The following is a 17,747-nucleotide window of genomic DNA, read 5'->3' as shown; positions in this document are numbered from 1 at the left end:
ACACAAAATACTGTAGCTATAGAATGTATAATATGTACAATGAAAGACAAAAGTCGTGTCATAAAACTTAGTGAAAACATATACCGAAGAGCTAAACTTTTGGTGCGCTCTGCCTTGTGGTAGGAGGCTCTCATAATTTTTCACGAGTTATATTTAATCTTTGGACAAAACCGCGACACATATTTTGTCTTTGATTGTACATATTATTTATATTTTATATATATCCTGTATATATATATATTCTGTCTTGTAACAGTGAATACAGTACAGCCTGTATGATCAAAATATATGCCAGTGTCTCAACAGCCTTAGTCAACAACATGAGAGGGGTTTTGGTCAGAAATAATAAGCAATGTAGTCATACAGGCCTACACCAATCTGATAAATGAAACAGGAGTATTTTCAAGGACATTTTCGATGGATAAAGGACTAACAACTGTGGACTGGTAAGGAGGCGTACCATATGTCCCAACGGGATGAAGAAAATGTACTAGTTGAGACTGTGTGTGAGAAGGACCTAGGTGTGTATGTTGACAATGAGCTGAAGTTCTCGGGCCATTGTGAGAAGAAGGTAAATCAGGCAAATAAATTATTGGGTCTTATAAGAAGGTCGTTCAGATATCTAGACGGTCCGTCCCTCGTGACGATCTTCAGGAGTGAAGTGCTTCCCCATCTGGAGTACTGTCACCCCATCTGGTCCCCGAGATATGCTAGGGACTGTCAGTTGGTTGAAAATGTTCAAAGGAGGGCCACCAAACTGGTGCCTGCACTTCGGCACCTCAGCTACCCTGAGAGATTGGAGCGCCTGAACTTGCCTAGCTTATACTACAGACGGGCAAGGGGGACCTAGTTGAGGTTTATAAGCATCTCAGGGGGCACCACTCATTCGAGTGTCCTTACTTGGAGCTGGCGGACGCTCGCCCCACAAGGGGTCACAGCTCAAGATTGAAGAAGCCCAAGTCCAGAAAACCGTGAGGGCAAACTTTTCGGAGTGAGGGTTGTAAACTCTTGGAACAATCTACCAGAGAGTGTTGTGACGGCACCGAGTGTGAGCTCTTTCAAGAGAAGACTTGACCAACACTGGAGCGGGTTCAGGTACATTCAGGAGCCGGTGCATGCCCAGTACTTGCCAACAGTGCGTGACAGAGACGTGACCGATCGCCCGGGCGGCTAGCGAGCCGACCTTTTGGTGAAGAATATAAAGGAAAAGAGACGTGACCGATCGCCCAAGCGGCTAACAAGCCGATCAGTGGCGAAGAGGATAAAAGTAAAAGTAAAAGTAACGAAAGTTCATGATCGAATGATATTTCTCAGACCTAAGGAAAAAATGTATTTTCTTGTGGAGACAAACACATACGTACTAACCCTTTGACGTGCTTGGACCGGCTTTATATAGAAGACTGAGTGTTAGTAATGGTGTCGATGGGGGTGACGGTGGAGGTGGAGGTAGTGTGGATGATCATCTCCTCCCGTTCCCCCTTTGCGGCCTCGTCAGGAAATTCGGGCTCGTTCATCATTGTTATGTTTTTGGTATTGAGAGTGGTGACGGAGATCTGGAGGGTTTCTTCCGTCTCTGCGTCGTCCTGAGAAGAGGATTTCTTACGCCTGGAACTTGAGGTGAGGCGCTGGAAGCAACTCGGTTTGATTTTGGGAGATGGCTGGCTATCAGATGACAATTCTTGTTGGTGGTCCCCCGTATAACAATTCCAGCCCTTGGGATCGACAATTGCGCCTCCATTGCCATTTCCGTTGATTACCTCCTGTTGCTTTCCTTGAATGCAGATAGAGATGTTGCTCCTGCTGTTGCCGCTAGAATTCTCATCAGTCAGGGTGATGGCGCAGGTGTTGCCGGACCTGTCTGGGTTGGCATCATCCTCGGGGTGTTCTGACACGTTCTTCTGGAGCCTCGCCAGCACGGTCATCTGCGCGTGTAGGGTCTTTGAAGAACAAAAGAAAAGATTACCTTCTAGGTTTATTCAGTTTACCAGATAATTCTGTAAAACTATGTGTGGACTTCCTGTCCCAGGAAAAGCCCCTTTATTCTTGATGCAGTATTTAACGCCTAAAGAAAACCAAAACGTTTCTCTCAGCTGAATAAAATCGTCTGGTGTTAATTTGATTAGATTTAATTGTTTAGTTAATGGTAATTTGGTTATTTTGATTCACGTCTTCAGCCAAAAATATCTTAGCAAAGTATAGTAGTTGAATTTAGAAGTCTCCGTAAAGAGAAGTTTTGTTGGTACTATTTTGTTTTATTTTGAAGTATGTTAAATGATTATTCTTAAAATTTCCACTAAATATATATATTTCTAAGTTTAGAAATGGTCAGGGAAAATATTAACAAAATTCAAAGAGGCTAACAGGCAGATCATTGGCGAAAAGGATAAAGTAAAGTATACGTCTACCTTTCAAGCCTTAAATTGTTGAATAACTATTGTTTGAATATGATTTATCTTCACATAAAGTATTATGACCCCGAATTAAGGTTTTAATGAGAATAATTAGGTCTGGTTTCGAGTTCGTAAATAAATTTGACCTTGTAAGTTGCGACAGTAAAATCAATGTTTATTTAATTTAGTTAGTACGCTCGGGATACCATTTTCTTCAATGTAATAGAAAACGTGAATATTCTTGAATGCTTTTGGTATAACGAAGGAAGATCTATTCAGGTGTGTCGCAGCCTCTGAAGATGTATAGTACTGTATTTATTATATGAAAGAGACAACAAATATTAATAAAAAAGTTCACAAATATGCAGTTTGAGTAACCAGAGTGATATACCTTTGTTTAGACAGGCAGTGGTTATGTTTAGGTTAAATTACATTATGCTGGTTTGGTTACGTCGTAATACTTTAGGTTAGTTTAAGTTAGCTTAGGTTAAGTTAGGTTAAGTTAGTAGGTTAGTTTAAGTTAGGTTAGGTTAGATTAGATCTCAACCCACCTCTCTTCTCCCGACAACACAACCATTGCAGGCACATAACCCCACACGCACCTTTCCCACGTATATACCTTCCTTGTCGTAGGTACCTTCCGCCATACGCCTGAAGGGAGAGATAGGGGTTCACTGCAGACAACCAGAGCCTCCTCAAGTTCAGATCGAGGTTGACACAAATGGCATTAGATAGATATTCAGAGAGGAACAATGGACTGGATTCATTGAGGTTTCTAGCAATTAGGAATTCGCTATATACAGTAAAAGCATATATGAGAATGTGAGGAAGTCTTTTGTAATCATTAAAATATGAATGTTTACTAGGTACAAGGAACTTTTTTTTTTTTTTTTTTTTGAGAGAGAGAGAGAGAGAGAGAGAGAGAGAGAGAGAGAGAGAGAGAGAGAGAGAGAGAGAGAGAGAGAGAGAGAGAGAGATTCTATTAAGGGCATGGAGTTAACAGTACTATATGAACTATTGTGAGATAAAGAGGCCACCTGCGTAAGTCAGCGAGTTCCTTGATGGCGTTCTCGTCGCGGTAACAGCAGCAGCAGGTCTTAAGGAAGGCGAGGAGCTCCCGACGGAGGAGCTTGTGACTGAGGCCGTAGATGATCGGGTTCATCATACACGAGGTCTTGGCAAACACAGTCGGAAACACGTACCTGCAAGGGAGAGCTCCAGTGAGAGGGCGGGAAAGGGACAGATGAAAATAAATGTAACCTTTAGAATGAGGAATAATAAATAAACAAATAAAGAAATAGTCAAGAAAACATACCATTCTCTGTCTGTCTCTCTTTCCTCCTACAGCTCTTACTCTCCCTCTCTGACACTACTTTTTCTATCTGTCTGTCTGTCTGTCTCTCTTCTTGTCCACTCGTCTATAACTCTCCCATTCTTTCTATTTTTTGGTCTGACTCTCTCTCTCTCTCTCTCTCTCTCTCTCTCTCTCTCTCTTACCAGAAGGTGTCCAGATCGGTGTGGAAGACGGAGATGATGGAGACAACGGTGTAGGGCGTCCAGAAGATGATGAAACTCAGTACCATCATCATATTAACCTGACGAAGTAGAAGGAGGAGGAGAAGGAGGAAAGCTGATGTGAGAATAAATTGTCATACTTGTAGTGAACTTCCTAATACTTTATCTTGTACCTGTAACACTTTATACCTGTACCTGTAAACATATTAGAGGGTTATTTACTGTATCCATACCTGCACTTGTTACTGTAATTAATGCTTAAATCTGTACCTGTATCTAAAACTGGCTAATTAAACCAATGATTAATACCACCACCACCACCACTATCACAACTACTACCACAATTAGTACCACAGCTACTCACCCACAAGACGTGTTTCTCGACCCCATTCTTGAAGTTGCTCTCACACAGACAGACGTAATATTTGCAGCACTTAATGCCCTCAGACTGTAAAGAAAAAAAAGAAGAACAAATCAGAGTCAATTAAACAAACACTGGTATCTGATTTACAGGTTTTGTATAACTAGTGACACTGTGGCAATCTGAAGATGGTTAATTGGGGATAGTAATGACGATTGGGTTCTGATTTACAATTGGTGTATAACTTAAGGATACTGGGACAATCAGAGAGGGAATTGGCCTATGGGGAGTTCATCTATCGAGGGAAATTTACCTTTGGAGGGAAATTTTTTACTGTACCTATGGGGGAACCTTACCTATCGAGGGTGACTTGTGTATGGAGGGAAGCTTGCCTATGAGGGGAAAGGGAGCTCACCGAGTTGACGTCATCCTCGCCGACGTGGAAGAGCCTTGGGTCGGTGTCTGGCCACCCGAGCTGGAGGTGACGAGACTTGTTGAGGATCTTGTAATATGAGACGATGAGGATGACCAACTGCAACAAGAAGCAGAACACTACCAGGCCTGAGGAGGAGGGAGAGGAGAAGCTATAGGTTAAACTGGTGGAGCTTAAGCTGGGTTGGAGGTTAAGCTGGAGAAGGTGTTGTACTGTTGCCTGGATGTTCTTATGTGGATCAACAGTAGCTGGCAGTCAGTAACATCGTGTCTACAGTTCATTGTATATTACAAGAGCACCTAACCTAACCTAACCCAAACTTAACAAAACTGGAGGTACAAGGCCGGGGGGAGGGGGGGGGGGGGCAGGGATGGGCGTATACAACCGTCTGGCGTAACTTCCATGAAATCACTATTGTAGGTGGTAGAAGGCGGTACTGACTGTCTACATTTACGCTACCTTATCATCCCGGGACGTCAGGCGGTATTGTTTACTTGTCGTGGCGTTGTAATTATAGGTACAAGCTTTCATTCTCTCGTCCAATCACAAAGAACTGGAACATTGAGCCCAGATGATATTGAGGCGTGATGATTAAAGGTGATACTGAGAAGTCGTGTTGATTATTGCGGCTCTTACTAATTACAGTACCTGAAGTTGACATCTGATTATTTGTTTATTGCAGCTGATTTGAGACCTAACCGATTGAATATCTCCAAGGTGGGGTCGGGTATAGTGGGTGGAACTTCTGTAATGTGAGGTCTCGGTTGAATATAAAGTAATGAGGAGGAGAGAGGGAGGTAGGGAGAGAGGGAGGTAGGGAGAGAGGGAGGGAGGGAGAGAGGGAGATAGGGTCGCTAACAGACCGATTTCAATCAGACTAATAACTTTCCAAACTCCAGGGAACTTATTGTGTATATTACTGACTTAAGTAAAGGTATCCCCCCCCAAAAAAAAAAATATATCGATTATCCTGTTTGCCTAATATAAATTCCAAGATATACCAAGAGGAAAGAAATATGCATAAATAAATTGAACAGAAACTTAGAAATAAATTTAAAGGAAAAGAATATAGATTGAAAACAACGAGCCGATCAGTGGCGAAGAGGATAAAGGTAAAAGTATAAGTAAAGTGAAGGTATAAGTAAGAATAAAAGTAAAATAAACAAACACCATCCCTGAATCCCGGTTAGAAGAGTTAACTGGTGTTGTGTTGTAGTGGATTTCTCCCCTACAAACGCTGTTTGTCGCTGCGTAGCCGACCCCGCGAATTCCCCAGTGTATGCCTCGTGGTCTGGGTCAACCAGCGCCGCCATACATCACGGAGGTCAACTACTAAGCCACGTCTACCACCGCTATTTAAGACCTGACCTAGTGGTGACCTCTCTCTTCGTCTAGCTACAGCCGCAGCAAGCAACACCACCTCCTCCGCCGCTGCCTGGCGGCCCTCGCTCCCGCCGGCGAGCATGGCGACCTACAAGCTGTCCTCCTCTGAGCGTCCTCACCAACCAGCTCTCTCTACATCACGCTTGTAACCATGCTGCCTTCCCAGCACCAAGCTGCATTGTACATCCAATACAACATGTATACAGAGAGCACATTGTAAGTTTCCTTTCTCCATCCCATCCTGAGTGTGAACCCAAGCATCCCATATCCCACAGTGTCACCTACAGAAGCTATAGGCTATGCCGGAGATGGTCCTGTCGTGCCAATCGGTCGAACAGGAAACTCGGAAGGGCTCCCTGATGTACCGGGACCAACCCAGCAGTGGCGGCGTTGTCCATAACAGGCAGTAACCCCATACCAACGCCAGGCACCGCTTCGCTAGGTCTGGCGTTAGCAGGTGTTCTATGATGGAAGGAGAGAAAGGGGTTGATCTTTGAGTCTGAAAGGTGTGTGAGGGATGGAAAGTTAATCATATAATATATTATTTTATTTATCGACAAATTATACTCCACGTTCTACAGTATAGCAAGAGCTTATTATTCCACGAGAGAATTAATATGTTTTACTGTGTTATCTACTCACTGAACTGAGGCCGACAAACGCTGACGTAACGGAACACAGCGATCACCACCAGCGTGTTCATCTGTACCTGTGGAAATATTCTTATAAAAACGACAACCAAATCAAGAATTCTTTTATTCATCGAGTGCCTGAGGTCTTCATATAGTGTCAATAACTAGTATTTACTTCATAAACATCATGCAGGTAATATATACATGAATACACTTTTAATTAAAGTTTCCCATTTCAGTTTTCTTTGAGTTTTATTGTTGTCGTTTTCTTTCATTGGTAGACACGTAATTAATCTTAGTGAGTGTATATTTGTCTCATTATCTATCTGTACTGACACCTGGAGTCTGTCTGTTTTATTGTACTGGCCCCTTGAAGTCTATTTGTCTGTCTAGCCGTCCGTTTCTATGCCTGTCTGTCTAGCCGTCCGTTTCTATGCCTGTCTGTCTAGCCGTCCGTTTCTATGCCTGTCTCTCTACCCGTATTTATCGTCCTGTTTAACTTACCCTCTGTTTATTTACCTCTTTGTTTTATTCCTCTCTATTTCTCCTCTTTCTCTTTCACTTTTGTTCAATGTTTATTTATTTTCCCATATACTTCTCCCCTTCCTCTTTCCCCCCACTCCTTCCTTCCCTCCCCACATTCCTTCCCTACCTCCCACTCCTTCCCTCCCTCCCTCCCTCCCTCTCCTTCCCTTTTTATCATATTTCCCCCTCAATGAATCGGAAACCGATAATCAACCTTGCAAACTTCTACCATATTATGTATACCTGTTTCTCCCCTTTCCTCCCCACCCCTTCTCTCTCTTTCTCTTCCTCACCCTTTCTCTACACAGACACTACCCCCCCCTCTCTCTCTCTCTCTCTCTCTCTCTCTCTCTCTCTCTCTCTCTCTCTCTCCCTCCTCTCACTACCAGCACCTCAGGCTCTCTTGCTATTCAGGTCATCTCCCTCCCCGTGTATTGACATAATACCTAATTTAACGGCGCTGACGTAACTAGGTGATGTATATATATTGTTACGACCGTGTCGTATATTTTCTATTTTTTTTTATATATATAACATGCTCCCATGTTCCATATTATTCCTGTAATGATGTGTTAAATTTACTATTATATATTCTAGTCACCTTACCCTGTGCTGTTAAGGTTTTAACTGTCATTATTTGTTCAAGCCCATCTTATTTCTTTATTTTGTATTGTAACCAGCATTCTTTGTTCTCTAACGACCATCTGCATCGTTAAACGACCCACCGGCGGGTCGCGTGGCAGGAGCCGACCTTATATATAGGACCCACCAACTGACTTGAGTTAGTTCAGTCCTCTTGTCATACAGTCCACATCCTTTGAGTGTCACTTGTTACTTATACTTAATTTATTTGTGTTGTTCCTGTCGCCACCAATGTGGTATATCTATGTGAGTACCTATTTATGTCTCTGTTTGTGTCCATCAGTATTTGTTTAGTTGTATTCAAGTAATTCAGTGTTGTTTCACGTTAGTTAATTTCAGTGATAGTTTTTATATGTTTATGCAGTGTTAACGTAATCCAATGCTTTATTTTTATTCTTTTGATGTTTCGATGTTTATCACTTGTGTCTTAAAAGTTTCGATGGTGAATCAATTTGTTGTGACAGCCTACGAGGCTCTTTATTGTGTTAATATTTAATCAATTAAATTCTTAAAGGTTTACTTTATTTATTTTTATTCTCTTTTAATTTACTTCACTTTTTGTTTGGTTACGCCTAGAACCTGGATATTTAAGTAAATTAAGAGACGGCGTAACAATATATATATATATATATATATATATATATATATATATATATATATATTTGTGTGTGTTGGGTTATCCTTTTCTTCCTCTCTGAAGGTTGCTATGAGGTATGTGAATGAGCCTGTGTGTGTGTGTGTGTGTGTGTATGTGTCAAAGGTCAAGAAGAAGAAGAAGAGAATCAGAAGGAGACAATAAACACAATGGCCATCCACATCCCAATATAGAACACAGTCATTACACGTCAATCTGTTCCCTCTCAATTTCTCCAAAACTTCACCTAAAACAAACTCTGCTTTTCCCCCGTCTCTTCTTACCTCGTTAAGCGTGAAGCAAAGGAACCCATACAGCTGGCAGATGACGTCACCGAAGAGCCAATCACCGTAGAAGGCGCTGATGGTGGCGTAAGGGTAGCCAGTGATGGAGATGCCCAGGTCACAGAAGGCGGCGTTCATCAGGAGGACCGTCTGACCGTCACTGACGGCTCGTAGTCGACGGCGTAACACCACCAGGAAGGTTGAGTTGCCTACAGTCGACATCAAACCTAAGGGGATAGGGGGTGGTGAGGTGTGGAGGGGGAAGGAACGGAAGATGGGAAGGAACGGAAGGAGGAAAGAAGTAGAGACGTGAAAGAGGAAAGAGAAAAGGAGGAAGTGAGGAGATACATGGAGGGAGAAGGAGGGAAGAGAGACAAGTCTTAACAGGCGTTATGAACGAGCTTAGGACCTGTTTACAACAAGTTCAAAACGTGTTTGATCAAGTTTGGTAGTTAAAAAATACACACAATAACATACACGTGTCAACAGCACCATTGTATCCTCTTATTGACGTAGTAATGACCCAAGTAGTTGATGTAGACACCTGTAGACACCTGCCCTCTCTCAGGTAAATGTTTCTTACCTGTTCATTGTTGGTGCTGATTAACAACGAGAAGGTAATCATTCAACTCAGTGTGAGCGATTAACCTACGGGGGTCTAGGCATTGTTTATGTGTGTGTGTGTGTGAGAGAGAGAGAGAGAGAGAGAGAGAGAGAGAGAGGCTTCTTGCATTACACCCCAGAACACTCCTATGGGTCTCATATCACCATTTCCCCTCTATAACAAGCTAAGATCTCGCTCTATTTCTCTTTCTCTTTCTCTTTCTCTTTCTTTCTTGTCACTACACAGCAAGCTTAGTGTCTCTTTATCTCTCTCTCTCTGTCTCTTATTTCATTACCACTCTTCCTTTATACAATTATATTAGGGTCACAAACTCTCTATCTATATCTCCATTTCTCTGTCTATTTCTCTGTCGTTCTCTCCTTCTGCCTGTCTATCTCTCTGTCTCTCTCTCTCTCTCTCCAACATCCACGTGTACACCACAATATACTCCAGAAAGACAGGTTTCTGGTGTCGATAGAATGGTTTCTAAGATATAAAACAAAGGGTTCTAAAAAATCTCGCACTTTACGTAAGCGTACAGAAGAGTTATCAAAGTCATGCAACACAGTTCTCTAAAAAATAACACAGTTTTACATTGGCTTCTTACCCAATATGGTCAAATATATTCCAATGACCATGAGCGTTTCATTAGATAACGGAAGGTTGAAGTCGTAAGGAGAGTTTCCCTGATTGACCATTCCTGCTGGCGGGGTGACGGAGGAGGAGAAGGAGAAGGAGGAAGTGTTGATCGCCACCTCGTCACGGGAGGAGGCCACAGCTACGGGAACATCCACCATCTTGAGGGACACAAACTCAGTATCCTGTGTGGGAGAGAAAGAGGGAGAGAGGGAGGGGGGGAAGGGAGGGAAAAGGAAAGTGGGAGAACAGGAAGGGGGGAGGGGGAAGGAGGGGAGGAAAAGTGGAATTAGAGTGAAAAGAATGTAGATATGGAGGGAATTCGTGCGCCCTGAAGCCCTCAACCAAGTCCTTTCACCTGAATGGAGTCCGCTTCTCTGGCTACAATGACTGTGGTTCCCTTCCTCTTCTAGTTTGGCTACACTGACAATCTCCTTATATAAGAATAGTAGTAAGGGTGGTGGAGGGGGGGGTGGTGAGGGAGGGGGGATGGTAAGGGTGAACGAGGGTGGGAGGTGGTAGGAGTAAATGGGGTGGTTGAGATGGTAGGGTGTGGAGGGGGATGGGGTAAGGATGGAGGTAAGATAGAGGTGGATAAGGATGACCAGACGCCCATCAGAACAAATGATAAACAGAAACACAGAATAATGGCTGAAACAAACAATTAAAAAATATATATTCCAGACGATACTAATTTGATCTCTTATATGTAAATCAAGATACAAAAACAGGTCCACAATTTGCTTAAGACAGACAGACATAACCATGAATATGTCTATGTCTCTTTCTTTTCAAGGGTGGTAAGGAGGGGCACAAATAAGGGTATAAGTCCGAATTAATGGATAGTTGTGTATATAGGAGAGCTAGGGTGACCAGAGCGACTATTGGCGCTATTTAGGAACGATTTGTACTGGTCATTGGTAGAGGAAGTGTGGTTGTCATGGTGAGCGTGGTGATGAGAGAGAGAGAGAGAGAGAGAGAGAGAGAGAGACAAATAAGATAAAGTCAAGATATTAAGGACCTGTCAAAAGTTGAGGGGAACATAAGTGAGGAGGAAGGAGGAAGAGGGGGAGGGGGAGAGGAAGGGGGTGGGGAGGAGTGAAAAGGGGGGAGAGAAAGGGAGAAAGAGGAAGAGGGGGTGAAAAGGGGGAGAGTAAGGGGGAGAGGGGGTGAAGAGAGGAAGAGGAAGGGGGAAGAAGGAGAGGAGGGAGAAAGGAAAGGAGGGAGAGAGAAAGGGAGGGAGGGAGGGAGGGTGTCTCTCGCCTCGACTAACCTTCTCACAATATTAAATTTGAATAGCATTAGCGCAAGGTCGGCCCAAGGACACTGCGAGACTTCATCTGGTGGTAATCAATTTCTGCGGTAAAGTGAAGACTGGTCTTAGCTTCACAGGTTGTTATTGTCTTTGCGTCTCAGCCTCAGAAGTGTATAGTCGAACAGGTGATCATGGCGGGTTTTTTTAATTCGTAATTTTGATCGTTAATTAGGGAATATTAACCACTATTTAAAGAGAACGATATAATTTGTTTCTTAGCGTCTGATTGGTCGAGTGTGTTTGACGTCAGACAATATTAACCCGTTTTCTATGAATGAATTTTTAAGTATGATTAATAATGAATTTATGCTACGAGGGTTAATGTTATTTACTGAGAGAGAGAGAGAGAGAGAGAGCATAACCTTTTTAATTGAGTTACTCTCTTCACTTCATTATGTCAACTCGAACTTTTAATAAAATTCTCACACTCTTCAAAGAAACTTCTGGGTGGTATTTTTCATATATATATATATAATTTAATTTACTTATTCACTATAGCCATCGTAATTATGATATTTTCGGCATAGAATGAAAAGTTACTTACTATGCACTAATTAGGGCGGATCAGTTATAGGAAAAAAAATCGATAACTCAAAATCAAATGTGTAAAGTCTTTCCAACTTGTAAACACGTCATACCGGCAAAGGTAGCAAGTAGTTCTTTTAAAACAGACAAAACAACCTAACCTAACCCAAAACTAACTTACGTAACTTGAGTAGAATATATTTAAAAAATGTTATGATAGGTTGAAGAGGTTTATTTGGATTAAGGTTAAAGTACTACATGAAATGAAAAGAAGTTAATTTATTATTTTACGTTAATGGAACAAAACATCTCGTAAAGTAGAAATCATAAGATGTAAAACTGAATAGAGTATTACTCTTATTAACGATTCTACTTCGTGTAATAGTTTATTCATTTTAAATTGGAATTAATAAACACTTTTTTCTACAAATACAGTAATTATGAAGAGTGAAGTCAAATATCACCTTTTACTCCCTTCCAATAGGCTTTGATTACGTTGTCATATTTTCCTTACACTCCCTCACTGCCCATATGGCGTCTGTCCCTCACTGAAAAGTCTTATATGTAAAGGAAGTAAATCCATTAGACACTATTGTTGACGCTAACACCTGTTGTCGCCAGAACTTGTTGACTTGGGCCACCTGAGAGCGGAACCCCAACACAATTTCCTATTCCCCGCCTGAGCTGTGTAGGTGTTTGTGTATCGGAAGGGTTAAGGACTTACACACACACACACACACACACACGTACAGTATTCCCTTAGAGACGTACATCACACAAAGAGTGCCATATTCTTGTTATCTTCAACTATAATGGCTTCACAACAATCCTTTGAAGACGAATGATAGGAACTTTACATCCACGAAACGATAACCTATGGACTGGACAGCGGTGATTTGCTCATATCTTCGTCAGGTGAACGATAACCTGTGAGCTTGTTATAGGAGGTAGCTTTGATTAAACTGATTTACTGGGGTGTAAACGTAGGATAAACTTTACTTTATCATCTTCGCCACCGATCAGCTCGTTAGTCGCTTGGTCGGTCGGTATCACGTCTCTGTTACGCACTTTTGGCAAGTCCTGGACATGTACTGGCTCGTGAATGTATCTGAACCTGCGACACACACACACAACCTTCCGTCAAGAACTAAGACAATAGACTGTAAAAATCGGGGTTTGATTTCCGTTTATCTGGGGCGGGGTAGAGTGAGGAGAGAGAGAGAGAGAGAGAGTTGGTGAAGACGAGGAGAAGGAAGAGGATGGTGTGGGAGAGGGGAAATAGCGGTACGGGGCTGCGTATGTATGTATGTATGTATGTACGTATGTATGTATGTATGTATGTATGTATGTATGTATAGCGAGACAATGTATAAAAGATCACATCCACAGTGGAAGAAAAAAACCACAGTTCAAACTATAGATCCCACGAAACAAGAAAAGACATTGAAGATATCCCCCTGTTAGACATATAGACTGATTAGACATATAGATCAAACTAGCATTGATTGGTAAGACAGAATACAAACACCTGTAGAACTAATGATGTTCCTATAGATATTGATATTAATCTCTCCGTACAATCAATAGATGACGTAGTTTACAGGTATTACCTAGGATTACATAGGCAGGTAATAATGAATGTTAATCAATTATATCGTATCTTACCTGGAGCGAAGGAGGGGGTCTAACACACGGACCCCGGATGTAAACAACCTTAGCCAATCACGATGTATTGTTCTTCCTGTTTTTGTTATTCTCGAGTTGAAAAAAACCACGAAGGAAACTATGTCCTTATCAGTGCATAGTTGGACACCACGATAAAGTATGATTTTTACCGGTGCACAGTTATAAACTACGGCCAGATGATGTTATTCTCACTGTACAGCTGAAAACCACACAAATAAAACTACGTCTGTAACACGCTTTCTCTTCTCCTGGAGGTATCAACCACGTTCCGTCCGCGTGTCGTTGGAACTGACGTGACGATCAACCACGTACGGGAAGTATGCGTGAGGTATTCCCCCAACACCCTAAATTGTTGTAGTTACAAAAGCTAAAAAAAAAAGTCTCAGGGTTCGTAAAATCACTCGTTTATCTTTTATTTCAAGCTTCAAGAGTAATACTAACCTTCACCAGTAATACTAAGGTTCACCGACGGTACTACACTTCTCAGAGCTTCACCAGTGATGCAGGGAGCGTCTCTGGGAGCAGGGAGAGAGGAGAGCGAAGTGGCGGTGAGGGAGGTAAGGACTCACTCTGACGAAGGCGACGCTGAACGGACGACAACAGTGTGTTAAGGAGCGTGGTGTGCTTATATCGTCCTCAGCCTCCCTCCCTCTCTCTCCTTCCCTCTAGCGCAAGTGCACACGAGCTCTGGCTGTGTGTGTGTGTGTGTGTGTGTTGGTCTGTATAAGTTCTCCTTAGAGCTCACAAATGAAGACATCATGTATGTATGTATGTATGTATGTATCCTAGAAGACTAAAGGTGTGTGCGTATGTGTGTACGTAATGACAGCTATATATACTACTCCTCTTTTCCACCAACGATCAAGTAACAGCCTGCCGATTAATCCCACATTCACTCATAAGAAAAACATACAGTATTGATCACTATATTAAACTCTTTATACACACAACTACTTGACTGAAATAATCCGATTTAACTAATGAAAATAATTACATATATAATAAACATATAATTTTTTTTGATGGTATTTTCATAAAGAATGATTAATAGAAGGGGGTAACTAAACTAATTATGTTTGGACTCGTCTTTATCTTATTTTGTTAATATCATTTTGTTAAATACTTTTATGTTGATTGCTGGATGACTCGTGTGTTATGTACAGTATACTATAAATCCAGCTAGTTTATATTATATTATATTATATTATATTATATTATATTAGTAAAGGAGGGAGAGAGAGAGAGAGAGAGAAAGGGAGGGAGGGGGGGTGTCTCTCGCCTCGACTAACCTTCTCACAATATTAAAGAGAGAGAGAGAGGCTTTTTATTTTTTTTGTTTTACGGGCATTACACCACAACAGACAGACACATACACACACACACACACACACACATAATTATGTATGAATCAATCCTATACGCGGGATCGAACCAACGTTCTTAAGGTTGGTAGCTGGTGATAAATACCCACAAGACCACCACTGTAGACTATGATTGTGCCTTGCTAATTGGCTCATATTGTCAGTAATTAGTAATAATGTCACTGATTACCCTCCAGCTGCCAGCTGAATGATAAGTCTTACCCTTGACGTCACTACAACACCTACTACTACTACTGCTACTACTGCTACTAAAATTACTACAGGTAGATAGATAGATAGATAGATAGATAGATAGCTAGATAGATAGATACTGTAACGAGGATGACTGAGTTACTTCAACACAGACTGTGCGCCATTGAATTTCTTGACAGTTGTATTGTTGAGATACGTTTCCTTCAGGTGTTTCCATTAAGCCTGCGTAAAAATAGTCTCTGGTGATCATTGTTATATGTGAGAGGAAAATAGAACACCGGAATCCAGTTGGCATCAAGGAGTATCAAGAGCAGGGTTTGGTCATCAGAGGAGGTGTCTTTTGAAGTTCCTTGGGAGATACGAGGGTGTGCTGCCATTGTGAGGATTCTACCTTGACTCGGGGTATCAGTGATGAAGGTAAATTATTAGAAGCTCAATGTATTTTTTGAAGCACTGAATTGTAAACTATTTGACCGCCTCTCGAAGTAATAAAAATAATTGAGATTACTACTACTATTATTACTACTACTATTATTACTACTACTACTACTACTACTAATAATAGAATCTACTGATTTTGCTGCGCTAGCCTACGAAACCCCTAGATCCGACTAGGCTTGGTCACCATCGTAATGAAAAGCATCCGGGGAGAGAATGAACCTTGATGACGTGGGTAATAAAGGTAACAGCAGTTATTACCTGTGTTAATTAGTGTTCGTAGGATATTAGATTCTTGGCGTCATCTTGGCCTAATTAAGAGGTCGAGCGTGAAGGTCAGCTGAGCATTGTATCGTGTAATATTTTGGTTTAGAGGCACCAGTGAAGTCAAAAGTTAGGAGGAACGTTCATGTGTACGTCGGACACACACACAGTAGTAGGCAGCTACCAAACAGGGAGGTACTCCCTCCTGGGAAGATGTTGGAAGCATAATGTGTTGTCTAATGGTAGACCCTGCTGCCGTATGGCATCACGAAAATTGTGACCAAGTCCCAGGTTGATGATCTGTCTTTCTGCCTCATTTACACACAATTGCAGGGTCTCAATTGTTTCTCTTACTATTGACAACTCAACATAGATACAGTATATTGTTTCTCACTATTGATTTTTTAATTTTTGCATTACTTATGGTTCTTTATTATTATTATTATTATTATTATTATTATTATTATTATTATTATTATTATTATTGTTATTGTTATTGTTATTGTTATTGTTATTATTATTATCATTATAATTTTATTTAATTTTTGTATTTCGTATTATAAATTTTATTTACTATGAATTATTATTTTATTTATAATTTTGTATTTTTATTATAATTTGTATTGATATGAATTATTATTATTATTTTTATTACATTTTCGCCCCCCGGGCCCTGGTGTGGGTCAGTGACCTGTGTCTGGGTGGGCTAATCCCCATAAAAAAACAAAAAACACACACAGATATTTACAACCAACGCCATCTTAATTAAATGATCACATGATGTTATTTTTGAAGGTCATTATTTTAGAAAACAAAAAACAAAAACAAAATAAGAAAACAACACTTCAGAGCACAAATAAAATTCTTCGTTTGTTAATAGGACTAAAGTTAAAAGAGGATTTCATTTCTTCTGTTCCACGAAAGAGAGCTTAGTCGAATGAGCAGGAAAAAAGAAAAAAAAAGAAAAGAAATACACACGAGTTAAATTTTAATGAGTTATCCTCCCAGTCTCAAGTCGTCTAACTTCATTTTCTATGGCAAATAAAAATTATATGAGGGGTAACTAGTAAAGAGGGCCCCATGTCTAAAAGGGCCGAAAACATAACCTGATGCTGCTCAACCATTCCTAAAAATAGCAATTACCCGCCCGCTCTATACATGGAGTAAAACATTTTCTTTTCCTATCAAAACTGAGGAGTGTTTATTTTATCTTTAAAGTTTGTTACACTTATGAAAAGGGATAAGTTAGGTTACCAGATACACGAGAACGATATAATGGTACCATACTTACCACAACAATGTTACGATGTAGCATCTCCAGACTTGTTTGGTCGTAAGGTACATAATGTAACACTGTACCATTGCTTCCATTTCACCACAAAAAAGAAGAGGATTTCCTCTCCATATGCGGTCTACTTTCCCTGATTTTCCCTACGGTATCCAACGCCTTTGATCTGAATTGAACACAATCCCACGATGGCCGTAACCTGCTGTGAAAAAAAAGAGAGAGTGGATTCTCCTTCCATTCCCCATTCTCAGCCAATCTCTGACCCAATCATATTTCCAGTAGAGTCCCATAGCAACCGGAGATGCTTCTTATGGATAATAGGTTAAGACGACGCTGAATGGTTGTGCTTAGGTGTAGGGAATTTTAAAATATATTTTCCAAATGTTTCGTTCGTAGGATGAGATAATTTCACATTGCTTTGGACGCATTGATCTCGCGCCGGGAGGATGGGGGGGTACGTTCAGAGAGAGAAGGGGAGGTGGATATTGAGTTGGATTAAATGGTCCTATCTCCTCTTCTCTAGCTTCCTCCTCCTCCATTTTTTTTATTCCATTTCTCTCCTGCTACTCCTCTTCCTCTTCATTCTTTTCTATCCTTCTTTTCCCTCTCTTCCATCTT

The 17,747-nt window shown here is 41.1% G+C and overlaps 1 protein-coding gene across 1 annotated transcript; it reads right to left on the bottom strand.

Annotated features, from left to right (window-relative positions):
* Nucleotides 1-1,212: 1,212 nt before the first annotated feature.
* On the bottom strand, nt 1,213-9,021 carry LOC121857268 (rhodopsin, GQ-coupled-like). Its single transcript, XM_042353261.1, has 8 exons — nt 8,800-9,021; nt 6,725-6,791; nt 4,682-4,827; nt 4,270-4,353; nt 3,888-3,985; nt 3,428-3,592; nt 2,942-3,041; nt 1,213-1,937 (listed from the first exon to the last, which is right to left on the bottom strand). The coding sequence occupies exons 1-8, from the start codon at nt 9,019-9,021 to the stop codon at nt 1,389-1,391; spliced, it is 1,431 nt and encodes a 476-aa protein (XP_042209195.1). The 3' UTR covers nt 1,213-1,388.
* Between the last annotated feature and the right edge of the window lie 8,726 nt (nt 9,022-17,747).

This window comes from Homarus americanus, unplaced genomic scaffold (genome assembly GCF_018991925.1).
Source record: "Homarus americanus isolate GMGI-L3 unplaced genomic scaffold, GMGI_Hamer_2.0 scaffold20465, whole genome shotgun sequence".
Taxonomy (NCBI): Eukaryota; Metazoa; Arthropoda; class Malacostraca; order Decapoda; family Nephropidae; genus Homarus; species Homarus americanus.
The sequence above is the reverse complement of the archived record's forward strand: the minus strand, read 5'-3'. Positions and strand labels throughout refer to the sequence as shown.

Excerpts from the sequence above, each read along its gene's own strand:
- LOC121857268 (XM_042353261.1), bottom strand. The coding sequence starts at position 9,021 with ATGTCGACTGTAGGCAACTCAACCTTCCTGGTGGTGTTACGCCGTCGA. Across the intron at positions 4,828-6,724 it reads CGTTTGTCGGCCTCAGTTCA|GCCTGGTAGTGTTCTGCTTC; the intron begins GTGAGTAGATAA and ends CCTCCTCCTCAG. Across the intron at positions 1,938-2,941 it reads GTGTTGTCGGGAGAAGAGAG|ACCCTACACGCGCAGATGAC; the intron begins GTGGGTTGAGAT and ends TGTTCTTCAAAG.